Genomic DNA, 26,282 nt, shown 5'->3' on the forward strand with positions numbered 1-26,282 from the left:
AGGATATATATAGAAGCAAACGAGATTCATCAATGAGCTCTTGGGGGCTTCGACCTATTCTTTTTCAGCTTGGTCTCGAAAAATCTTTTTGTTTCAGTATTCGGAGACTTTCTCGACTCGCTCAAAGGTTTTCTCTTAAAGTAGAGCTTGAGAGAGAACTAATCGTGCTCTCTCGAGTGCGCTAATGCATATTCCGCAAATTCTCCGTTCAGTCTTGATGTAAAGACCGGAACAGAACCTACAGGAATTCGCTTATTAGCTTTTGGGATCCCCGACCTTACCATAGTTTGCTAGCTCGGTAAAAAAAAATGCTATGGTTCCTTTATTCAGAATAGATTTTCTCGGCCACTAAACGGGGGGCAGCTTTGAAACTAGCAGACAACAGACAATCATTGTCTTTCTCAAGCGCCATCAAATACCCTGGAAGAACCCCTTTTTTGTATGAGAGGCTTGAATATTAAAGCATTTTAGGTTTATGACCTATCGTTTGTTTCCCAACTCATTTTATAAGTTCTATTGTTTCAATATTCGAAGGGAATTTACTCTGCCTAGAAAAGAGGTGTGGCTTAGAAACAACGCGCCACAAGATAACCCTGCAAACCTCTTTTTCGGCGACATATAAGACAGGGATGATGAAACAACTTAACAGATTTGTTTCGGCCTTCTCAAGAGGAGTGACTTTTGAAACTTGCACAGTTGTTTTACAAACAGGCTAACGAAGGGAGGATTTATAGCCTCACATGATTAGAATTTACATGAAAATAACAGGCAGATACGTTAATGCTTCATTTATTGATTTTCGTCCCCTATTGATTGTTTATTGGTATACTTAAAAACTATCGAAACAAAAAGAAAATGAAAGAAAGATAGAGACAAACACTTGAACGGAAGTGACAAAAAAAAAAGAAAAAATCTACAACTCAAAGTGTTATCAACTACATAATCCTGTTACGGCGTGTGAACTCTTTATAAAAGAGAAACGTTGCTGCAACTATTTAAAACTGATATAAAAAGCTGCCCCTTTAAGGAAAAAAATAAAATAAAAAAAACTCAAAAATGTTTGATCTCGCGAGGTTATTAGACAATTTCTTTCCTAGTAATCAATGATAAAAGCTAACAATTTTGTGAACATTGAAATCACTTCCTTGATAACGGTCCGTTTCGCTTCCTGGTAACCTGGTAAATTTCCCTTGAGAATGAATGCTCACTGGAGACAATGGTTGCAGTCGCATTCTATTTCTTCTTCCAGAACTTCCCTGAAGTACACGATACTTCCGGTCAAATCCAAACTAGGTTTTCCCAAACTATCCAATATTTTGTCTGACTGCTTAGTTTCAGCAACCACGCAAGTCATTGGGAATGATGTCATCTTGGTCTTGGTAGCCTGGCAACCAGTATGACAGCGGAGGACTGGGGTAGTAGGGTAGCAGTAGTAGGTCTTGCCGTCGATGGTTCTTGTGATCTTGGAGTATTCTTTCTTGAGATCACATCCACCTGCGAAAAAGTGCAGATTGTTGTAAATACCCGCAGACCCTCACTTTCCCCCTCCCGCTCGAATATTCTGCGATCAGCTTCTAACGGGGAAGGGAGCAAAAAGTGCTTTCCCAAGCGACTCATTTAATTATCATAAGTTTCGTCACGTTCTCGTCGATTTTATTGAACTCCGGTACGTTAATTTCCCTTTTCTGAGTTCGTTTGCATCGCTCCGTATTTCCGTGCGTTCCTACACAGTTATTCACCTTCTTTCTCATTAATAATAATAATAATAATAATAATAATAATAATAATAATATTTATATAGCGCACAATCCGCTATTTGTCCATGGCGCTTTACATAAAGTTAAAAATCATCTAAAAATTAAAAGACTTCCATAGTCTCGGTGCCGACACAGCAAACGCTCTCTCTCGCAATGGCATCGCAGAGGCTCAGAAAGAACAACACAATACGTAGAGAAACTGTAAGATGTTATTGGTATACATACCTTTAGTGCAGGTTTTCATTGGCACCATCCACATTTGACCATACTTCAGATCATCATAGCTGGTGAATAATTTGCCTTGTGGTGTTTTCAGGTCATGGAACTGTTCAGCATTACAGTCGCCACACATTCCACACGTTCGGTTGAAAAAGTATCGCGATACACGGACATCAATCTGTTTGGAAGTAAATCAGAAAGAAAACTGAGTGAATTTAGGACTCAACAGCGGATAAAACGCGTGTATCTGAACTCCCGTGTGAGGAAAGTCTCGTGCATGAAGCGAAGTGCCAGTGGCTGACCTCGCACCGTAAATAAACGCAAGTCAATTCGTGAGGAGAGACGCGCGTGTATACTCTCTCGTGCATAAAGAAAAAGCACGCGCGTGTCTTTTTTTGCATATGAGTAAAATCGCGTGAAGAATGATTACATAGCCTCCCTAAGGCGCGAGAGACAGCGCGTGCATATTGCCCACGCAGATTATCACGTGATCTCGCGCATGAAAGTCGGGTAAGACTTGAGTGGGGAAAGGGTGCACAGCAAGCCCTTCACTCTCACACGCTATGAGTAGGTGAATGGTCAGGTGATCTCTGCGTAGCTTGCTTTAGCTTTTAATCTGCCACCTACTTTGCTTCCACGCACGATCTCAACTTGAAGGCCAATATCGCACAACACATGAAGTCTGCCACTCGCTGGTTCTTCGGTTATGGTGGCGATGTTCTTGTGGCGGATTGGCCGGTTTTGTTGGACCTTTCCGTTCACCTGGAGATCAAAACGAAATGCAAAAGTTATCAGATTGATAAGAATGAAATGGCTGATGGTGATTTCTGATCGTCTAGCTGAGGGTGATCGTTTAGCTGAGGGTGACCGTCTAGCTGAGGGTGATCGTCTAGCTGAGGGTGATCGTCTAGCTGAGGGTGATCCTCTAGCTGAGGGTGATCCTCTAGCCGAGGGTGATCGTCTAGCTGAGAGTGATCGTCTAGCTGAGGGTGATCCTCTAGCTGAGGGTGACCCTGAATAGAGTTGCTGTTGATGACAGTCACCGAGGCTTCAATAACGTTGGCGGAATTCAACATTAGACATAAGTGATAGCGGAATTCAACACTTGGCACAAGTGAGGAGTAGCTTGTCAGTCGAGTGTAATAATTCTGATTCGTGAAAACAGACTGGCCAAATTTGCCACCATGGTAGCAACTGTAAAACTCATGTAGTGTAAGTCAGTAGTGATTGGCTAGTTTAATTTTGACCGGATGGTAGAGTAAAGCTGCGCTGTTTGTTCCTTTGTTATGTTAATGTCTTTGATCAATATGACAGTAGCTATAGAACTGCGCGCATATCCCTCTCCGGGCGCAACAACAGTCAACTGATAACAAGCTAGGGTTAATGTTGGGTTGGGGAAGGGTGGGTGCGCCTTTGCTAGGATAATGACCTCGATTTAATGCAAAACATAAGTCGTTTGCAGAGTGTTGGAGGTTATGGGCATTTGTGAAAATGAAAAAATTTGTGAACAGTCGACAGGAAAACAGAGTACAGGAGATTAGACAAAAGAATGGAAGGGAAAAGACCAGCAAGGAAGAAAAACGTCCAAAAGAAATGACATAAAGGTAAACCTGAATCTGATATCCTCCTTTCAAACGTTCGATTCGTATCTTTTCCTTCTCGACAAATATTTCAATGATCTTGTCATCTGAGTGTTGGGTTTCTTTGGACATGAGAACTAAAAAGGAGCTGTTCTTCGTACAGTCTTTGGCCAGCACGTGCATGCAACGGTCTGGTAACGAGTATTGGATCTCGACGTCATCAAAGGTTTTTAAAGTGTCATGGTCCACGGTGCAAACCGCTGAAAATAAACAAAACGTGAGTCTTGAACCCAGACCTCTAACCGTTAGGTCACAGCGTCTCTTCAGCATGTACATACACTTTTAAAACTCTACTCACGAGAGGACAAGTGTAGAAATGTGTTGTAGTAATTGGATCCGCGAGGAATGAAACCATCGCTCTTGAACTCGACGTCTTCCATTATCATCGTGTGGGAAGGTGTATGAAGTTGGAGATCGACAAGTTGGTCAGTTTTAAATTTCACAACAAATTCGACTTCGTTCTTCTCGTTCCTAGCAAATTCCCAATCGCTAAGTCTGCAAGGAAACAGGAAATGTTACCTGTGACTTTCTTAACGCTCTGTCAAAATCGTTGCATAATAAATCCTTTTCTCATTAAAACGATTCTTATGTCAAAAAGGAACCTCAGTCCATGGTTCAACGAGATGTCGATACAAAGGATAGACTACTGCTTAGAAAAATAGCATAAGTCCAGCTGTTATACCACACAAAGGAACAAAGACTTAAGCTTGTTCCAATTCCTAGAGTTTTTTTGTATAGTCCTTTAGATGAATAGGAGACTCCGCAAAAATCTCCTATTCCTGACAAATGATATGGAGAAACAACAACAACATGAACTTCAATACAATAGATTAAGACAAGTTTCTGCTTTCATTCAAAGAACCAGTCTCGAGAAGAGCCGTATGATCCGTAGTGCTGGCCAAAAGAATCTCGGCCACGGGAACACAGCCTTAGCCCTGCTCCCCGCGGGCTGTAAAGTGGGTTGTTTTCTCCGTAACTCAAAACAAGGAGGTCCATATACAGATGATTAACCTCTCCTCACCTGTGATAGTAGCGCTGGGCAAACTTTTTCAGAAGATTGTAGCACATCATTAAGACTGGTTCTGGCAGTTTGTTGTAAGAAGTAACGATGTTCAATTGTCTGCGACTTGGTTCTTTGATGGAGATGCGGGTCTAACAAGAAATTATTAATACTGAATTTACATATTTGGCCGATCGTTTTTGCTAAAAGTTTGGATGATGTCATACAAGTAAATCGATAGGTATTCACTATCTTAGAGATCATTTATCATCTATTACCTTGGAGAGGGCTGTGTGGAGGATTTTTGGAGAGATCACATGATTTTCAGACGGATCGGTATGGGGAATAGTCGTCGCTAACAGAGTATAAAGGGGGGGGACTCTAAAACTTGACTGTCAATTAACTAAATCATAAGAATATAACAGACCCTTAGGGGGATCATGTTAGTTTTATGTGACACGACCAATATTTCCCCCCAACCCCCGAGATAAATAATGACTAGTCTGTAGCCAGTCCTAAGATTTTACGAACTTACAATGTTTAAAAAATAGAGATAAAATCGATTCCAAAGAAACTCGTCAAGAGAAATACCTCTTAGTCAGAAGTCGTTTATGGTGAAATATCTCATGTTGAGCGGGTAAGTGCTTGACACGACAATCTTCCATCCACGACCTAACCGGCACGTAGACTCATCAATCCAACTTCTTATGTCCCCCATTCTACCCGACCCCTATACTTACATCCCCCATTCTACCCGACCCCTATACTTATATCCCCCATTCCACCCGATCCCTATACTTATATCCCCCATTCTACCCGACCCCTATACTTATATCCCCCATTCTACCCGACCCCTATACTTATATCCCCCATTCTACCCGACCCCTATACTTATATCCCCCATTCTACCCGACCCCTATACTTACCTGCACTTCATAATCACTGAGGCAATTTTCACCAAATCTCAAGTCAAACTCCATTACATTATCACTGGTCACTTGGTTGATGATGCAAACTTTCTTGAGCCATGGATACATGTTATGGATATCGACGGTGACGTCAGTCCTCTGATTATCGACGTTATAGTCTACGTCAGCTTCAATTTTTTTCTCGGGGTTTGTGCCTTGAAGGTAAATTCCGGCCCTCCATGTCTTGTGGTGTTCATCGAATCGATCTCCTTTGCCAAACTACAATAAATTTAGTCAAATATAAACTCAATGAGCAGAGATAGGTTTTTTGTTTTGTTTTCCTTCTTGTAAATGAAAGTATAACATGCACCCAAATACTGCTCTGCAAAACATCATATTTCATAGTATAATAATTTCAGAGCCTATTTGAATTATAACGAGAATTAGGTCGCTTTGAACCAAAAGAACAGTTTCTTCTGATTTTTGAGCTTCACAAGTCAAATTGTTGAATAGTATTTACTGATTTACATGTTCGTCAGATCGTCCTAAAGACGGTTTATGAGTAGGAAAACGTATCTATTCTTCAAGGAATTAAACGATCGACCAGTCCAAAAGTGTGATCACTGCAAGGAAAGTAAAAGAGCAGATAAAAGCTGTAGTAACTTTCGTTTTGAAAACCCAAGCGGATCCACATAACATCGCTGGAGCAAAGAAAAGAATCGTTTGCCAGTCGAACATCGTTACTCTCTAAAAGCGGAGCCCCATACCAAAGGAAATATGAAAACCCATAAAGCCGAGTAAGTTTGGTTGTCATGTGATGGTTGTGAGTCTGTCTAGAAACAAAGCTATATTTCGCAAATACAAAGAGATGCAGTGAAAGAAAATTGGAATAAAAAGATAGATGAAGGGCAATGAAATTAATCACTAAAACAATGTAGTATATGCTGATCTTTTACGATGGTCTTTTTAAGGCCTATCTAACTTTTAATACCTTGAATTGGATTTTCTGAGCTGGATTTCTGCTTGGTTGGACGGAGATGTCGAGTCTGGCTGGACCGCAGAACGGGAAGGCAGGGGGATGGAGAGTGTGTGGCGCAATGTATCTGCCACTCAAGCACACATCGAAACCAAGGATTTGCCTGCCATAACACAGTTCCTGCGGGAACAAATAAAGAAAATTCGGAATCATTTAATGCAAACAGCACACATAACTAGACCAAATACTTGCTTTTAAGGAATGTCGTCGTTGTTGCCATTTTCCAAGTTAAAAAGAATCCTGGTTGAATTTGTTCAACAGCTGAGGGTATAGTTTAACTACGGTCCTTTTACAAGAATGCTCTATCCAAGAAAAACGTATCCCATCCCCGTGGAAACGGGCCGCTGTTTGTATTTAAAACAGTATAATGTTAAATGTTACTCAAAATAGAAGCGAGAAGCCCTAAACATCCTCCCCCTAGATGTCAGCTTTTGTCTAACGCGGTTGGAAAAATGGCGTATAAACATTTCCTACGAAACTTACGCTCGAGTTTGTGTGATGTCTCCTTACAGAGAACACAGATTCCTCAGTTCGGTTTGGCCTCAAACATAGCTTGCCTGCCACAGATGTAACAAACACGATCTTCATGTGATGTGGATGCAGTCCGTCATTCTCCGCAACATTATCCGAGGACAAATCCAAGGGCAAGTCACTGATATAGCGCCATTTTTCCTCATATCCCTTCTGTGGCTCAATATCTTCGATCATGTGTTGGAATAACGTGACTTGATCTGTGTTCATAGGTACAGTTGTGCGGGTCCATTCTACAGGGTTCTTGGATGCATCGTGGTGAATATACACAACTGTCGCAAGACGAACATGGCGGCGACCATTCACGAATGTGATCTTAAAGAGCTTGGGATAGCGCGCATCATCTGCGGTCTCTAAACAACCTTTGGAATTTGGCCTCACCTTAAAAAAAAAATTGTGAAATGTACTCAGGTTTCTTGTTGTCGTTGTTGCAGACAGCAGTGTGCAGGTAGAGGTGTTGTAGTTATGTAGTCCAGCGATGCATGTCAAGCGGCATAGAAGAAGTGCCACACCGCGTAACGTGTCGTAATATAATCCAGCATAGAGTAACGCAACTTAGAATTTACTGAAATACCAAAAGCAACTTGACCAAGCATGACGCAGTGTTGCGCGGTGCAACCTAACCCATTAATAGACAACACGACTGCACGCAACTTGTGTGATGGGGTGTAACGCAACATAAACTTAGAGAACAACAAACCCGAATAACATGGCTTAGGGGGAATTACCTGCTTATTTCTAATGAATTATGAGTCTTAAAAATACCTTTACGAATCCCTTTCCGGTGACAAAAAGTTTCACAAATTGATGATTTCCGTCGATGAAAAAGACTTTGAAGACAGTGGGATGTTCGCTTAAGATGAGTTCATTTCCCTCATTCACAGACAAGTATTTTCCATTGCCTGCCCTCAGAGTCCAGTTGGCATAGCGATGATGATGATGTCCTCTGCTAATCTTTTGTGTTTGAAAGAAACAATTAACAGTTGGAAAGGTAGAAAAAACGTAATAATCTTAACACGAGACGCACAAAAAAGTGATAAGATCATTACCCCCTTATACCAAAATTGGTGCTTACTATTCTTCGAGATTTTGATTTTGATTTTGAGAAAGTCAAAGCTTGGCGTACATTTTAGGGGCACTTTGGCGTACATTTTAGGGGCATTATGAAGGAACAAGAAAAATAAAGCATTATAAAGGCCCTATTCCAAATATTTATTCGTTGGCCCTCCTAAATCTAAACTTTCAGCGTTTTAATCCTCTCGGTCGCTTTTATCATTGTTTGGAATACGATTGTAGGATATATTTGACAATTGTTACAACAGCAATACTAGAACTGACAATAATATACCCTAGGCAGTTTGAAGAGAGTATCTTAAGACCTTCTGGCAAGCACTGAAGATTAAGAGGATCCAATTGTTTGCTCAAATATGTTACTTCAATTTCTTTAGCATTCTTAGGAGGTGACATATACTGCCCTCAGTTGCATACCTCAGTAACTTCTCCAATCTCAAATCCGTCCAGCTCTGAGCTTCTGTAAAGTGAAGACCAATCGTTGGATCCTTGGACAGGTTTTCTGTACATCAGCCAGGTGTTGCTCTTTTTGCTGGAACCAAAAAATTATCCATTACGGTTTATTTCTTCTCTGTGTCAGCGTGAAACAAAATTGTTTCCTGAATGACAGGTCACCATTAAAAATTCACGGGATTGAAAAATGATAAGACAATGAAACCGGAATTTATTTTCAAAATATTCCTAAAGATTTGAAAGGAAAGGGAAATTGTAAAGCAGAAAGGTGTTGAAACAAGTTGGTGGCTGGGGAATGTCATCATGATTGTATTCTGTAGTCATCCAATAAGCGCACATTTAGTAAATGTATTTGAATCGACTCAGTCTTGGTTGGCAGGACTTTACCATGGTTGGTAGGACTCAGAAATAATGAAGCACACAGAACCGTATTTAACTCAAAGTACTTGTTATACTGTAAGCTTAGATCTTCAGATTAAACGGAAGGTAACTTTTAGCTAGGCAAGCCAAGAAGCAAAATACGCTGCAATTGTAGCAGTCGTAAACAAATAAACTTATCCCTGAACTTGAGTTCTATAAATCTTCCTTCCTAGCGTTTCATTTAAGCGAAAACATACAGTGGGGGGGGGGGGGGGGGCACATAATTTTCATCAAGGGGTATTAGGTATGTGTCCATAAAAGGCGCATACATCACTTACTAAGTTGACAAAATCTCTTGTCTCTCATGCGGCAGGTCCATCTCTGTGGTGTAGCTCTGATTTTTGAGGTTGCATTGGAATCTGCCACCTAACCCAGTGGTGATGTTGGTGTGGATCTTTAGCTTGCTACCAGTCTCCAACTGAGGTAGACTTACTTTCATTTTTCCCCACATGGAATGAAGAACACTAGGAAAAGGACAGGCAATGGAGAAACATAATATTAATAAGCAGAACGAAGCCTCTAAAAACCCGTTATTTAAAACAACTTTTTTCTGTCCATCTTAAAATTAATGCTTTGGGTTTTTACATTGAATTTCATACCTGATGTTCAATTTTCCGCTAAGAGTGACTTGATCGGGAAGAGGAATAAAGAATCTCGGATGAACCTCAGCTTTTACTGTGGTGTTCAAACGCAGGAATAAAACGCTGTCCACAGAGAAATCCAGCGGCAGACCAACGCACGAGGGCTGGCGTATCTTCACTTCAATCGGACGGAGTACTTTGGTGATATTCCAGTTTTTACCTAAGGAAAATCCAAAAAATTGGCTACTCGATATAACATTGAAGCCTCATTTATACCGAGAATTTCCTCTACATGTCCGTTATCCATATGGATGGTAAAAAAAGTTCTTGCTACTTTGGATTAAAAAAAGGAAGTCATCCATCTCTTAGCTGACTTATTTTATTTCCTAACCTTTCTTCAGCAGGTCCTTTAGGTCGTTGCTAAATCTGATGACTCCGTCTTCAATTAACTCTTTGACGTCATCATAGGTGAAATAGTTATAGAACAATTCTTTTCCAAAAACTTTGAAGTAGAAGGAACCTTTGGCTTTCTCCTCTTCATGTTCAGTGATTGGCAGCTGTTCACAAGAAAAACATCTCATGATATGAAAAAGAGCTGGGCCCAACTCGCCTCAGAGCATTAGTTAAATTCGGTCTTGAGCCTAGGCTACTCTCTCAGGAATGGACTTGCCGTAGATATCTCGAACGTATTCTTTTTTTCCTGAGTGTTTGTCTGTATACTATGACATTTACCTTGGATATCTTGGAGTCAGGTTGTCTCAGAATTATATCAGTGTATCTATTTAAATTTTACCCCTCATATCTTGAAATTAGGATTTGAGTCAGGGTTCGGGTAACCCCTAAGAAATAACCCGAGGTTGAGGTCACTTCTGTGGGTATGTAAGTGTATCAACCGTACACATCTCAGACTTAAGCCCCATCTCCGAGTTTTTAGGACCTACGTACAGCCTGTATATAGGTCCTTGCTCACTCAGGGTGAATAATATTTCTCTGGATCATAATTCAGACTAAAACTGCGTACTCAAGTGTTGACTTGTGACACTGTCCCACTTTGATTCAACCCGACCCACTAACCTGGTTTTGGATTTCATTGATTTCTTTCTGACTATTGTCCAAACTTCTTTTCGGCCTGAGCAAGCTAAACAAACTCTTCTCTCCGCTGTAGTGACCTCTCGGTCCCATAACACGTTGAAGCAGTTCTTGGATTCCCTCACCACGGATGCCAGTCTATAAGGGAACAAACTCGTTTACCCTATAACTTCATCTGGTGATTAAGATTCAAATTTCAAGGTATTTTCCAGACGAATTAAGCTAACAAGCAGATCAGACAGGGTGATCTATTTGTTACGAGTATGGATTCAATTCAGAGCTCAGATTTGAAGCAAAAGGGAGAAAACATCGACAGCTTCAAAATTACTTGATCTAGGAATCAACGGCCTTCACAACCATGGCATTTGTTCAGTGATACGCGTTTCCTCTTTCTAGTTTTCTTCTTTCACCAGCAAGGCCACATATCCAATGATCATTCCACTCACCTCAAACAGATTCAGAGATTTTCCAAGCAATCCGGTGTGTAGCTTGACTTTAGAGTTAATAGCTCTCGGGATGAAGCTTGATGGCGTGGAAATCATGCGAAGATCAACTGAACTTCCCATCTGGAGAAGATCTTAAAAAAAGAAAAAAAAAAAAACAAGAGAATCAAAAGATGTGTTTGTACCAAGTGAACAGTTAAGAGGGGGGGGGGGGAGGGGTGTAAGTTTGTTTATACTCCTCCCTAGGTTTGATAACATTACAATTTACGACAATAAAAAAAAAACTCTTGTGTTTGCCCAAAACACAAAAGAGTGATCAATGCAGCTTTCCCTGGCCTCTCTGCACTTCCGTTCAGTAGTTAACCTTGTTTTTTCTCTGCGTTTTTATGTTTTGCTTCCGTTTACCAGGAGACCTTTACCCGGAAGAGTTCTTGTAAAAGTATTAATGTTTTGATCACTATGGCAAACAATTTTTTACCATACTAACCGGAGAAATCGCCAAAGTGTAGCCATTTGGAGCTCACTGGGTTTATCTTGTATCTCTTTAGTGCTCGAAGAGCGATTCGAAGAGCGATTCGTGCGGTATGAGCCCTGAAACAAGACAGAATAGTTAACCATGACTTTACGCGTTAACCTTTGTCAGCTATACTGCGCCTTTTATCAAAGTTAAAGGTTTTTCAACAATCCGTAACTTGACCGGGTTTGAAAATATACCAGGGTAAATGGAGATCGATGATTGAATGAGCTCCTTCTCAGACAACTTTAAACGTTAAAATGTAGGGCGCTAACCATGAAGAATCCCTTTTAATAAAGTCATTGCTCTCTCTCCACAAAACGACCGCCAAGATGAGTGCAGCTTTCTTTCTCCGCTATTTTACACCGGCAATCTCCATTCCCAAATCATGGTAATTTTTAATTAGTTTGCTTTACGCCATCAATCAAATCCTAAGGGTCACTCTTGTTTGCCTGCGCTTCAAATCCGCGTTTCAAGGTATTTACCCAGATCACCCTTGATTCGTTGTGCTTTAACCTTGGTGCGGGTTTGGGGTTGGATTAAAATGCATACAGGAAAAGCGCTCCATGTTCAACACGAACTATTTGCTAGATCCAAGGAATTTTGTTCTAATTGACTAGGTTTTTCAAAAGGAATGTTTCGGTCTGACTATAAGGTCGACGTTTGTCTTAAGTAAGGGATAAAAAATCTTCGAGTGTAAAACCGAATCTAGCGAGAGACCACTTGAGTTGGCTATTTTATCTTATTTGCAACACTTTCCTACAGTGTAACATCTTGAGGCCGGAACTCGTCAATCAGTATTCCGGCGCGCCCTTCGCTGGGTTTTCGCTTTCGCTTCTTACACCGATAACACCTAATATATAATTGAACTATTGCCATTAGTACTTACATTTTTTCGTCACAGGGGTATCTAGAGAAAGCCATCCCTTTGATAAAAGACACCACGAAAGATCGCACTTGATTGGTGCGTTCGTAATAGAGCTGCTTGACTACCAAGTTGAACACCGCTGGACCAGGTTTGCAATCGCAAATGATCACGAAACAGGCCATGCGCAGTTCGGCGTCGCTGTTTGGTTGACGGAAGATCTCTAACAACACTGGTAGTACCTAGGGAGGGGAAAGTAACATTTCTATCAAAAAACCTCTTTAAACTAGCCTTAACAGAGGTTTGCAGCCCTCGGTAACCGATACAACTTGAGCTTCTTAGCGCAGAGTCACCTTATGTGAAATTTTCGGAGCGATTCTCCTTAGAGCATACACAGCTGTGATGCGTAATTCCAGAGAGTTGTGGTTGTCCTTGATGATTTCCAAGAGAGGTCTGTAAAAGGCTCTATGACCGAAATTGCCGATGCCCTTCAAGATGAAAATCTTCTCACGATAATTGGCAGACTGCAAACGACTCTTTATCTCCTGAAATTACAAAAAAAAAAAAAACAGTTTTGAAACATGAATTAAACTTGAATTGAATTCAATTACTTCTTCCAAATATTCTATTAAATGTTTGTTCGTTTAATGTTGGGAATTAGAAAATCCTTACAGATGACGTACCATTCCAAACATCTGCTCCTTGTTTCTGATTAGTTGGTTGAAAAGGAAATTTGTATTCTAACGCGCAAGAATCAACCAATCAAAAACAGAGTCATGAATCTCTCTGAGTGACCAGAGATATTCCGTAGCGATGACTATTCCATCAAGGTTGTTTCGAGGATTTAGATTTAGGTGAGCAATTATCAACCAACCAGAAAAAAATTTATTCATCGTATTAAAGGAAAACTTACAGTCACTTTATCGGCAAGGCACGTGACGTCCTTGTCTTTGCAGTAGTCGTGCATCAAGGCACCAGCGGTAAGGTGGCAGGTTTTTTTCAGAGTTTCGTCTTCTTGGACAACAGAACGAGAACACAGACCCTTCAGAAAGAAAAGAAAATGAAATGAAAAAGCGATTGACTTTTCTTTAGGGAGAGGGAGAGGGAGAGGTTTAAAGGGTGGGGCCTGGGTTCGATTACTGGGATTGGCGTGGGACTGAAGCTGAGTTTTTTGTCCTTCTACCAGGGCTTTTTTCTCAGGATGCTCCGGTTTCCTCATTCACCAAAATTCAACTCGTCAGATTCCCATTTTGAACGGGAAAATGGTGGACAAAGAGCTCTTACAAGAGGAATTACGACAGCATACTGAGTTACGACTTATTTATATAATTCTTTTTTCGCTTTACTTAATGATTTATTTAGTAGCATAGACAGCAAAAGCCAAAGCCTTTTTCTTACCAAAACAGTTGTGCACATATTTTCTGTTGGATTAGGAGTTAATGCTAGACCACGAATAAGTGACACTGCCATCCCAGTGTCCAGTTCTCTTTTCCCGATTTTCTCCGCGATGAGTTCAAAGACCTCCTCCTTATAGACATAAGGCAGAGCTTCCAGCAGCCATTGCCTAGAGTGCAAAAAAGAAAAGCAAATAAAGTATTTACATGAGATGTTTGAGAGATGTTTAACGCTTCCCTCAGACGTTGTAACGTTGCAATCCGACAATAAGTCACTCACCCAGATTCAGTCAATCAGTAAGTCGTTGGTCCGTTAGTCAACAGCCGTCAGTAAATCAGTTAATTAGCCAGGCGATCATTAATTTAGTCAGACAGTTGGTCAGTCATTCAGCCGGCAATGATATAATCAGTCATTCAGTTAGTCAGTCATTCAGTCAGTCAGTTAGTCAGTCAGTCAGTCAGTCAGAGTCAGTCAGTCAGAGTAAGTCAGTCAGAGTCAGTCAGTCAGAGTCAGTCAGTCAGTTAGTCAGTCAGTCAGTCAGAGTCAGTCAGTCAGTCAGTCAGAGTCAGTCAGTCAGTCAGTCAGAGTCAGTCAGTCACTCAGTCAGTCAGTCAGTCAGAGTCAGTCAGTCAGTTAGTCAGTCAGTCAGTCAGTCAGTCAGAGTCAGTCAGTCAGTCAGTCAGTCACTCAGTCAGTCAGTCAGTCAGAGTCAGTCAGTCAGTTAGTCAGTCAGTCAGTCAGAGTCAGTCAGTCAGAGTAAGTCAGTCAGAGTCAGTCAGTCAGAGTCAGTCAGTCAGTTAGTCAGTCAGTCAGTCAGAGTCAGTCAGTCAGTCAGTCAGAGTCAGTCAGTCAGTCAGTCAGAGTCAGTCAGTCACTCAGTCAGTCAGTCAGTCAGAGTCAGTCAGTCAGTTAGTCAGTCAGTCAGTCAGTCAGAGTCAGTCAGTCAGTCAGTCAGTCACTCAGTCAGTCAGTCAGTCAGAGTCAGTCAGTCAGTTAGTCAGTCAGTCAGTCAGAGTCAGTCAGTCAGTCAGTCAGAGTCAGTCAGTCAGTCAGTCAGTCAGAGTCAGTCAGTCACTCAGTCAGTCAGTCACTCAGTCAGTCAGTCAGTCAGAGTCAGTCAGTCAGTCACTCAGTCAGTCAGTCACTCAGTCAGTCAGTCAGTCAGAGTCAGTCAGTCAGTTAGTCAGTCAGTTAGTCAGTCAGACAGTCAGTCAGTCAGTTAGTCAGTCAGTCAGTCAGTCAGTCAGTTAGTCAGTCAGTTAGTCAGTCAGACAGTCAGTCAGTCAGTTAGTCAGTCAGAGTCAGTCAGTCAGTCAGTCAGTTAGTCAGTCAGACAGTCAGAGTCAGTCAGTCAGTCCGTCAGTCCGTCAAAGCAATTGCGCCATCAGATGACAAGTAACAAAAAAAGTATGCTAAAAGTCACACTTAAGATTTCTGGAGACAAACCTGTGTTTCTCGTCATTGTAGCAGTCGTTCCAGATCTTGATAAGAGTTTTCTTGCAAGCCCTACGTAATGTTTCCACCAAACGGCTGAACTGCCAAGACATCCAATTATTCTCCTCCACACTCTTGATCAAGTCGTTGATCACCTTTTTCACCTTCATGATTATGTGGCAAGAAAGGACCACAAAAGATCAGTCCCTCGAAAGTTTTTTATTTTTATTTCTGTTTTTTAAAATGATGCAACACAATTGAACCTTGATTAACCAGTTAACCCCCCAAAAGTGACTAGCCTCAAATTTATCCTCACAATATCACCCCTGAATCACACATTAAGGTTAAGAGAATGAAGGAACTGATCACCCAGAAAAGAAGCTCTTAATTGGTAAAGAAATGTGTAGAGTAAGCATGGAGAATAAACAGACTGATGTCAAGGTGGAAAGGGCTAAGGATTTTAAAGAAATTCATTGGTACCAGTTATGTTCAGCTTCGTTTTCAACTCTGTTGTCAGAAAAGGTTTTGGTGATTGTGTATAGCTTCCGCAACAAGTCAACACGGTTGTGATGTCATACGTAGCGAACTACCGCTTAGAACGCGAATTTTTCTGGACCAATTACAGAGCGAAGAAAAGTAAAACCAATGATCTGATTGGTTGAAAATGTGGTGCGAGTTTTCCGACCAATCACAGAGCGAAGAAACTAAAGCCAATGATCTAATTGGTTGAGGAGGTGATGCGAGTCTCAGCACCAATCAAAGAGCGAAGTAAAGCAATTTTGGACAACTTTTGACAATCAAATTGAAAATATTTAAAAGAATTCTTGTACTGTCGGCTCAGCAAACTCTGGCAAAGCTAAAAACTAACCATGGTTGCAGTTTGATCGCGTTGTGCCTCATCTTCTGGTTTCTTCTCCCCGTCATCCAAAGTCATTTCCAATGTTCTAGCGGTGACGCCATTAACGTTATCTGAGCATTAAAAAATATGTAACTCAGTTTTCTTTTTTAAATTTCTAATAACTGTATTTGATCCAGTACTTACAAGTTTGTGATCCAAACTTCTCTTCCTTGAACTTCAGGTATTGCCTGCAGATAAAAATTATAGGCAAAAATGTGAAAAACTCTTTCTGAAAATTTTCAAAAGGTACAAATTAAATATAATCAGCTCTTCTTCTTCGTTCATGTTCTGTCCATTTATCAATTGATGACATTTAATTCAAGCGTCGCGAAGATCTGAAAATGCCTCTTCAATTTCATTAATGGCTTCGCATAGCTTTTTATAAGTTCGTGGGTAAATCTCGTCAGAGTTAACAACCCACCATTGATAATGAAGGGAACACATTTTTTTAGTATTCCTTTAATTTGAATAAGTTACGAATGGACGTCAGACTCCAGTGCCTCTAGACCACTTTCATAAATGGCTGCCGGATTAATATTCTTTTGTTTAAATTTAAATTAGCCCTTCTGGCCTCGCTTGAGATAATGTATTCTTTTTGTATTTTGTACTGGAGAACGAGGCCAGAAAGGATAATTTAAATTTAAACAAAAGAATATTAATCCGGCAGCCATTTATGAAAGTGGTCTATTATTTTAACTCAAATTTTTCTTTGCATGCTGATTTTGAATAACTAAAAAAAAGAGCAGATTTTCTTTTTCGCCACAGGAGACATATCTCGGTGGTATATTGGATAGACCACTGTGATATAATTTACGGAAACAGCCGCCTAATCGAGACTCGTATGAGCTTACAAGTAATATTTTGTCACATAAAAATCCTCGCAACATTTAACAAGTGGTAAACACCACAGTGTACACTATTGAGTCATGGATGCACTTGGAAGGTTGCTAAGCAAGAAAGAAGCGTAAGAGTCGCTCGAGGCGACAGCCGAGAGCGACTCCAGCTTCTTGAGTGCTTAGCAAACCTCCCAAGTGCATCCATAACTCAATAGTGTACGCTGTGGTGTTTACCATTTGTTTTATAACATAACATTGATACATTGTAGCTAAAGAGTTCCCTTTTATTCAACAAATCTTACGTGAGCAGAAAATACAAGCGCGCGCGGAAAAATTGTCTTTGCATTTGCTCACGTCAGCAGCGTACACCCATGGGCAAATGGGGGTCGCTGAATTGACCAATCAGAGCGCGCGCTTTACTTTGGTTATGTTATAATTCTTCTTTTTTATTGACATAATTTGAACTTAACCCTTGGAAATTCTCTAAGGGAAAAAAATAAACCAGAAGCCAAGTCAAGGGGTTTTTTTTTTCAAGTTATTTCTTTTCACGTAGACATACTTAGTCAAAGTTCTGGCGTTTCCTTTCATCTGTGTTGGTGCAAAAATATATCTTCCCATTGTTCTACACTTCTTCACCACAAATTGTTCCTCGGTTCCAAAAAGATCACATGAAGTTGACACAGAGATCTGTAGGGGCTGTATATAAAGGAACATATAGGTGATAGAATTCAATGATGATTGAAAACTATTAAACTATTTCTTTGTTTTGGATTTTTTTGCGTTCACCTTTTGTTTTTGTTTGCTCTGTTCTTTTTCTTTTTGTTTTCTGTTTGTTTTTCTTGAGTTTCTTTTCAGTTTTTTTATTTTCTTGTTTGTATGGTATTTTCATAGGGCCTTTTTTTTGTTTTCAAATTAAGATGATAATTTGAACTTGCTGGTAAGATGGCTATATTCTTGCTTCATATTACATCCATATGATGTTTTGCTTTTTGTTCACTCTTTGTTTGTTTGTTTTTTTTTCTGCTTACAATGTTTTTGTTGTTGTTGTTATTGTTTCTAGTAGTCTTGCTTTTCGGTCTTGTTTCAATACTCATTTTTTAGTGTTGTGCTGTAATTTTTTTTCCTTTTTGGAAACATCTTGTGGGAATTTGAACACCAGCTAGAAGAATGCTCCGCCGTTTCTTGTTGCTGAGAAACCAGTCCTACAGGTTTTATATATTGGTCTCAAATGTGACAGGCGTCCTGCAAACTACTATGAAAGGCAAACGCTTCCTTTACAGATAAGTAAGACAGACAGAAAGGTCTTTTTCATTTCTTTAGGGCTTTGTTTGCATACCTCATCAATGACGCTGCAGTTCTCGCTGAGACATCGCACACCTGGAACGTTTGAAAACACGCGGGGTTTTCCAGTGCAGTTGTGCAGGTTTAAGGTCTTTGTGATTTGCAATTCTTTGAGTGTGTTGGTCTCCAGTGTGTTGTGACGCACATCATACAGATTTTCACACAAACCACGAGAGCTGAACTGCAAGGATTAAAAAAAACAAAAACAAAAAAAAATTCGTAGCCGTGCATAAAAGAATAGTATAAAATTGCTCTCGGAGCTGATTCTGGCTTCAGACACATGAAACAACTGAAGTACAGCCCAACCATTCCCTTCCTCCGTGTGGAGAGAGACACTGAGAGAGCAAAATATCCTGCTCGAACCCAGACCTCTTCATCCAGAGACCGGTAGGCTTACCACTAAGTAACCTCGCCTCTCAAAGAAGAAACTAATGTACCATGCGTTAAGGGAAGTAATGATGCAAATGAAAACTTGTAGTGGCTTTTTGAGATCTTTGATCTCCACAGTTGATTAAAATATATTTAGTTGTTATCATAGTGATGCAAGTAGCTTTTAGGGATATGAAAAATACCGGGGATTTTTTTGGAAGGCCTAAATTTTCAACTAGCGTCTTCCTCCACCAGTAAATGTTTTCCCAAACTGCTCGAACCCAGGCCTCTTCATCCAGAGACCGGTAGGCTTATCACTAAGTAACCTCGCCTCTCAATCGACGTCTTCCTTGCCGTCTTGAGTGCTTAGGTCCCAGCCAGAAAATGTTTCAAGTGGAGAAATCTAGACATAGGCAGGTTCTTAAGCATGAAAGTCTTTGCTGGAACAGCCAACTCAGCCGACCAAAACACAACTTATTCAATCTTTCAATATAGGAACACATGAAGTCCGCGAGAAACGTTTTAGCTTACCTCCCAGTTCCTGTATAGTCTTGGTTCACCGTGATTTAATGAAGACTCAGGCTTGGTAAAGTTATGATGGATCATGGAAAGGATTCCTCTCTTGATGTTCAAAATGTACTCCGGCTCATCGTCATTACAGAAGATCTCACCAACTTTTCCCTCTTTGTATTCAAACTTGATTGGTCGTTCCAGGAGCGGCTTTAGTTCATCCGAGACAGGGGAGACAGTGTGCGACTCTGATTGGCTATAGGATGTTACATTTACTTCGTACAGAATTGGGTTTCTTATCTACAAAAGGAAGAAAAAAAGGTTTTATTTTAGCTGATATATCACTAAAGGAAAGTACAAGCGAGTAACTTTCATTTGAATGACCTTGCACCAGGGATTCAGCCACTTTGTACAACATAACAAACATTAACATATAAAGTTGTTGCTTGGTAGCTTTCATCACAATGGTGAATGAATGAATGAATGAATAACTTTATTTAGACTTGTAACATTGACGAGGCTAAGAAAAAGACTCGTTACAAAAATGTACGTGTAAAGACCCTCCATCCCTTATTGGCAGTCAATTATCTACAGTCCCTCCTCTACACTTTGTTAGCGACGGCTGATCTTACCTCTGTTCCCCCCTAAAAACCCTTACACCTCCCCCCCCCCCCATTAAAATCCTCCAACAGTACTACATGAACCCATGAGACACTACATAACTACCAACCTTCAAATAAGCCAATGTGTCTGTCTCGAAGTAGAAGTCCGTGTCACACGTGATCTTCAGTCCTGCATACCGCTCCTCCGTCTCAGGGAAACCGCTGTTCACCGATGCGACATACTCGTATGTGTAGGTGTGGAATCGCTTGTACTCTAAAACAAATCAGTGACGATTATATTTACAATATATGAACTTAGAAAATAACAATTATTAATATAAAAATGTAAAATGATAAACCTTTTAAAAATGCTTGAGACCGAAAAATGTGCAATGCTTTCTTCATTTACAGAATTTAAAACATAATTCGAAAGCTATTGAGAAATTATGCTTAAAGACGAAGGCGCGCTATGTAAGGAAGTCTTCCCTGGGAAGACCTAGGCTCATTTGTCACTCACCGTTGACGTGTGCGGGTCAAATTTAAATGCTGGTAGACGAACAAAAGGAGCTAATGAGATATCTATTGTTTACTTCCACCAGCATGGTGGCACGAGGTAACGTGCGAACCACCGACTTCGATCTCATTTACCGCCACAAATAAAGACAGTTTCCATTGAAGAAAAGAAATACAAATCTCAAAAATTCTTGTATTGTGATGAAGACATAAAACAATTTTGAGGAATGCGCCCGCTGTTCACTGCTTTGGATTGAAGTCAATAAATTATTATCCCATTATTATAATTTTTAGTTAGTTTCACTGTTTGGAGAGTGTTCAATGCTGTGAAAAAATTTGCTTGACAGTTGACAACCTCGACAAAAGATGATTATTACGTGAACTCTTGCCAAATTTTTGATTAAATGCTTGGGTGGTTCTGTACGGTCCTGATGATCCAAGGAAGGTCTGAAGACATCAGTTCCTCTGCAACATTTCGTTCAATGATTAGCCTCGATAACCTACTTGAATTACTTTCACCCTCCATGACGTCAGTTTAGGAGTAAAGGTGTTCAAAATTGAGAAGGAAAAATTTCATAAAATAGTTTCTCTTTTTTTTTTCTCAACATTTAAAATCAGTTCGAATAGCGACCTCTATTGGTACGATTTATCGAACGCGTAACCATCCATTCCTCTCATACGGTAAATTTGGAGGAGTGGAGCCTCAGAAAGGCCGCGAGATCGCTGTAAGCTTGGACTGGACCCGACCGCGTGACGCGACATCACAGACTCAAGATTAATCCTTGAAAGATCAAGAAAAAAACCACTTGGGATTAGACTCCCTTAAACTGATATAAATGTCGCCAAAACGAAAAGAATTGTTATAATACAGTACAAAGGAGCACGAAAGCTTGCGAAAATCTAAACAGAGACAAAAACCTAACAGGGTAGACGGCATATTGATAAAGATTACGTAATATGTTTGCCGCTGGGGCTTGGGGACAATAAACATTACCTATTCTAATGCCGGTTTTACTAAGAAATACAAAGCGACCAGTTATCTTTGAAAAAAAAGAAAGAAAAGGAAAAGAAAACATTTTTTCATTTCTCCAACACTTACTCTCTACTCTTGTCAATACATTTTGCGATTAAAGAACAATTTCACGTAATTAAAGACGATTTTGGAGATTTCCTTAAGGAAAAAAATGCGTGGTTAAAGACAGTTGTAATTATTCACGTGACCTTTCAAAAATATGATCTTCTTTGCTGTAATATAAAACGATCAACACTGCTATGAACGAGCCAACGATTTTCAGCGAAATTGAATATCCACGCTCAGCTTATAATTACTATTTTTCTTAGAGCTATCTGATGAAAAGCTTTTATCCTGAAACAATGATGGAATTTTCTTTCACACCCCCGCAAATAGAAATTCTTGAGTCTTAGCTTTGTTTAAGGCCGGAACCGATGATATCTTATATCAGATACATAAGAAAATCATAACAGCATATCAAGTACCCATCGTGTGTTCGGGTAAACATATGGTCACGTTCCTTTTTGAGTTTTCAATTTGGCATACGAAAGCTTTGACTTCAATCAAATTATTTCGCGACTGGCTAGAGCAAAAGGAAAACAATTTTAGGTTGGGGTTTCCAATTGGTTTTTCCGACGGACGATACATTGCGATCACGGTTCGATGGTCAATGAAAATTAATTTCGCTGAAGCTGGTTTTCTAGTCCTTCACAACGTAATATCAGTATATAGATTCTTTATACTGTTTCCTATAAATAAATTGAAGTGCTGACAAGGAGAATTTGTTGAACATTCAAGAGCTTCTTCAACTGGTGATTATTTCCTTTACTCTCGTAAGTTTATGTGTGATTTAGGGGTAGTGTTTTAAGGAGAATTTAGATCCTAGTCACTCCTAGAGGTCAGAAGGTTGATGTACCATCGAAACGGACTCTGGTACACAAATCTTACTATGTCAAAACATCGACTTTTAAAGTTAAAGATTATTTTCATTAAAATAAACTTCAAAGGTGAGGCGTTAAGGGCAGTTTGGATTAAAAATGTGACTTGATTGCTTTAATTTAATTAGAAAGAACGATCGAAGTACATCGCTCTATTGTGTAGTTTGATCGCTGAAAGAAATGTGCATTGTCATGTGACGTCACTGACTCAAATACTCAAATCAATTAATTGCAGATCAAGGGTTACATGTATAAAAAAAAATTGTGGTTGTTTTGCTGCGCGAAAATTGCTATTTTCCGGTGACAGTTCATAAGAATCTTATGTAATTTTGGCGACAAAACTGTTTGGGTTCGTCAGCAACTCTGTCGTTCATGTTTGCAAGCACTGGCGCGACTTTCACGGTTCTTTTATACCGGATGTATTTTTTCGCAGCGTGTATTTTTTGCCTTTATTGACAAGGAAGTGAACTACGTTTCGCCGATCAGTTGATTTGCTTAGTGCTACGTTTCATGATTCGTCGACATAAATTTTTGCAATCATGTGTTCAACACAGAATATTAAAAATCGGCTATGTAAGAATATCTCACCTTTCACCTGAGGCTCCGTTAGGTAGTTACCCTTCTGTCTTTCTCGACCACCTGCAATTTTCGGACAAATATCAGATTAGGCAATAAGAAAGTCACTCATTGGTATTCGCACCCTACAAGTTGGACATATATACTTGAATAGGCAATACGTTAAACCCCACCCCTCGACCGCCCATATATCATCCCTAAAAAAAATTATCCGAGCGCTTCTTCTATCTAGAACGTGGCTTAGTAGTGCGTTCAGTGATTTTCCTAAATCCTATATTCTTAGTCGCATTGTAGGGGTTAAAAAAACGCAAGAATATTAAGCTGTTAATGGTCCAGAAAGCATCTCTATTTGCACTGGCTGCATACACTGTTTAAGGACTCTACGTGCGAAATCGAGAATAGCCAAAAAATCAATTATTCTTCTAGTTCTATACATGTTATACAAAGTAGTTAGCTTTTTACCTCGATAGTGTGCAAGAGAAACTCCAGCGAACAAGAGAAAAGCGAACACCTTCATATTTGCAGTCGCCGGCTATCCTCCTGGAAAGAGCACTTCTACGGTGGTTGTCAAAGTATTTATAGCCAGAAGAGGAACATGTTTCAACAAGAATGAAATTTCATCCGGTCATCTACCCTTTGGGAACTATTTACCGGCTCATCAAAAAAGAACAATTTGGGCTTTTTTCCAAAGTACATCTTCACGTGATCGACAGTTTACTTGAGGCATGTTAAGCCTCAGGGTTTGATTAAAGGGTAAAGTCTGTTTTTGTTACAGAAGGCATTCACGGATAACACTTTAGAGTACTTAAAGGAATATGTTGCAATAACACATTCCGTTTGGCTTGTTTACTCCTTAATTTTTGTAACAGATTGAATTTTCTAGAAAGGGTCTTTCCAGTTTTCATGTAAAAATTTGATTTTGATAATGATACCTGGAAAAAAAATTAACAGGTATGGACGTGACGGATTTAATAACGGAAATTCATCAATTAAAGAAAATAAAAAAAAATTGAGAGGCAAATTAATCCAGATGACGCGACCCTGAGAGATAAGATTTTCTTAAATACTTTTTCTTTTTTCAAGACCAAATTGGCATATTTATCCACTGAAAAGAGGTACGAAAACGCTTACAGTGCGAAAATGAAGTGCCTGAGCAGATTATTTTTCCTTTCGCGTCAAAAAGGTGCTTCCATGTTTTTTTGAGTGACCTTCGTTAGTTTCGTGCGCGTGTGCTGCGCGATCGTGGACTATTTTTAAATCATAGTCCACCTACCGCTAAGATTCTTAATTCAACCCTTCCTGCTGATGTTTAATCAAAGTGTTGTAAGAACTTATCATCTAAGGACAAAAAAAAAAGCTCAATCGAGTTTCGGGTCCACTTCATGCAGAGAAAACAGAAGAATCTTGATTTTCTAAATACCTTCATCGATGAATTTGATCGCGCATTATTGAATTTTATCTGATCAGGGTCAATTTCGAACACGTAAAGAATTCCATTATTTTAAGTATAGCTCAGAGCCAAAGTCTTCTATCAAGGAGCTCGTAAATCTCATTCCTTACACGATAGCATATATCTTATGCTTACTTGCTTGACGCACCCCGTTCATAAATTGAAATACAAAAATTTTAAATAACAGACCGGGTCTCTTGAAGCACTGCTTGTCATCTTGGTCATAACATCACAGGGAAATTAAAGAGAACTGAACCGAAATAACTTTGAATAATTTATCACAATAGTACTGGTTTTCTAGCCTCTGAGCAACAGAGTTCTGTTGAAGAAGCTACCTTCCATGACAAAATGATTTGAGAACCTCCATTAAAAGTATCCTTTACAAGGATTCGAGGGCGACGGAGTGAGATATTGCATGAAGTTAAGAATTTAAATTTTGGCAATTGTCGCTCCAATGAATTCGACACGTCTTTACATGCAAGAAAGAAAACATTTTCCTCAAATGCAACTTACAAACATGCTCTGAAGAATTATGAAGAGTTTGTAAAATTCATCACAATCAGAACTGAAAACTAAATATTTGCTTCAGCAAAACCCTGGAGGGTCTAGGGGGTTTGGAGCCGAGTAGTTATCCCACGGGTAGAAGTTTCCCCCTCAAATTCTATGTCATTCTACGATCTCGAAAACATCCCGTTCGGAAAATGTTTATGTGACAGCTTTCCCGTTTAATACAGCGAGAATACGGCTGATGAAAACCCTCGGATTATTTATACATCTGATTTCGTAAAGGTCTTTCTGTGGACAGCGATGAATATGAAACTATATCCTTCCCCTTTGGACGGTCAAAATCCTGGGGGAATTCTGGAGTGGATGTTGTCAGTGCATTTGTTATAAAAATAAATACCGTGTAGGTAGAAGAAATTTAATCTAACAGTGGAATATAGCATGCAAAATAGCGCAACTTTGACCAGAAGTCTATTAACAAATCAGGACCTTGAACTTTTTTTTTCTAGATAAGCGATTTCCGTTTCCTAACCGAATTATTTTAAGTCTTAATCGATCATTGGCCTCATTGACACTATCAATAAACTCTGTTTACTTTGCCGCTCAAGTTACAACTGTTGTCAAGACATGCAGGTAGAATCAAAGAAAATTATCCTTGTCTCTGGTCTCTAAACGCTTAAAACATTATCAAAGCACTGTTCTTATCTCTTGCCCTGCGTACGTAATGTTCATACAGAATCCTCGCAAGTTCTCAGGTATTGATCAACACTTCAAGTTAAGGGGCCTTCCCTGAAGTCCACTCAAGGACCTTGTTTTTCCAAATTCTGTCCGGCAAATTATTTCAACTCAATAGCTGAGCTTATATTTAACACTGCTCCCATTTGAAGACTCCTGCTCGGTCACCAGTATTCAAAATTAAAGTCGCATATCGCTTTGCAAATCTCATTGGGCAGAACTCAGATTTCTCTGGGATGGCGGGTGCTGCCTTGCAAAAACTGCCGATCTAAGTATTTATGTGAATTTTTTTTTTAATCTGATCTCGAAATTTCGTTGGCCTTGGTCTTCAAGTGTCGCATTTCTTCTTAAGTTCTCAAAGTCTATGGTTTGCCCCTATAGCCTCGAGTCTAGAGGTAAGGTGAATAAGAAATATGGCTGTGAGCCGCCGACAAAGGTCTGTGCGTGACCGTTGAGTGAAAAAACTGCCATACAAAGGCTGATATGTCGCAACAAAGATCGTGAAAGAGGGTACTGCATCTCAAAAAAACATTTCTCTGCCATTAACCATGATCATTAACCTTCAAGTGATCCGAATAAAGCGACGGTATGAGCAAGGGTATTGTGTTGCTTAAAATTTTTTTAATCACGATCATAGTTTTC

General features: G+C 39.8%; 1 protein-coding gene across 1 annotated transcript; it reads right to left on the bottom strand.

Annotated features, from left to right (window-relative positions):
- Positions 1–773: 773 nt before the first annotated feature.
- On the bottom strand, positions 774–23,559 carry LOC111321178 (vitellogenin). Its single transcript, XM_088739480.1, has 30 exons — positions 23,414–23,559; positions 22,964–23,014; positions 20,041–20,186; positions 19,332–19,610; positions 18,427–18,612; positions 17,650–17,786; positions 16,399–16,442; positions 16,225–16,325; positions 15,369–15,520; positions 13,926–14,091; positions 13,441–13,569; positions 12,881–13,072; positions 12,552–12,769; positions 11,636–11,739; positions 11,152–11,282; positions 10,691–10,843; positions 10,008–10,173; positions 9,635–9,836; positions 9,314–9,499; positions 8,580–8,694; positions 7,857–8,045; positions 7,044–7,472; positions 6,516–6,680; positions 5,543–5,803; positions 4,638–4,768; positions 3,915–4,111; positions 3,587–3,816; positions 2,604–2,738; positions 1,983–2,154; positions 774–1,494 (listed from the first exon to the last, which is right to left on the bottom strand). The coding sequence occupies exons 1-30, from the start codon at positions 23,466–23,468 to the stop codon at positions 1,205–1,207; spliced, it is 5,112 nt and encodes a 1,703-aa protein (XP_088595606.1). The 5' UTR covers positions 23,469–23,559; the 3' UTR covers positions 774–1,204.
- Between the last annotated feature and the right edge of the window lie 2,723 nt (positions 23,560–26,282).

This window comes from Stylophora pistillata, chromosome 11, assembly GCF_964205215.1.
Source record: "Stylophora pistillata chromosome 11, jaStyPist1.2, whole genome shotgun sequence".
Taxonomy (NCBI): domain Eukaryota; kingdom Metazoa; phylum Cnidaria; class Anthozoa; order Scleractinia; family Pocilloporidae; genus Stylophora; species Stylophora pistillata.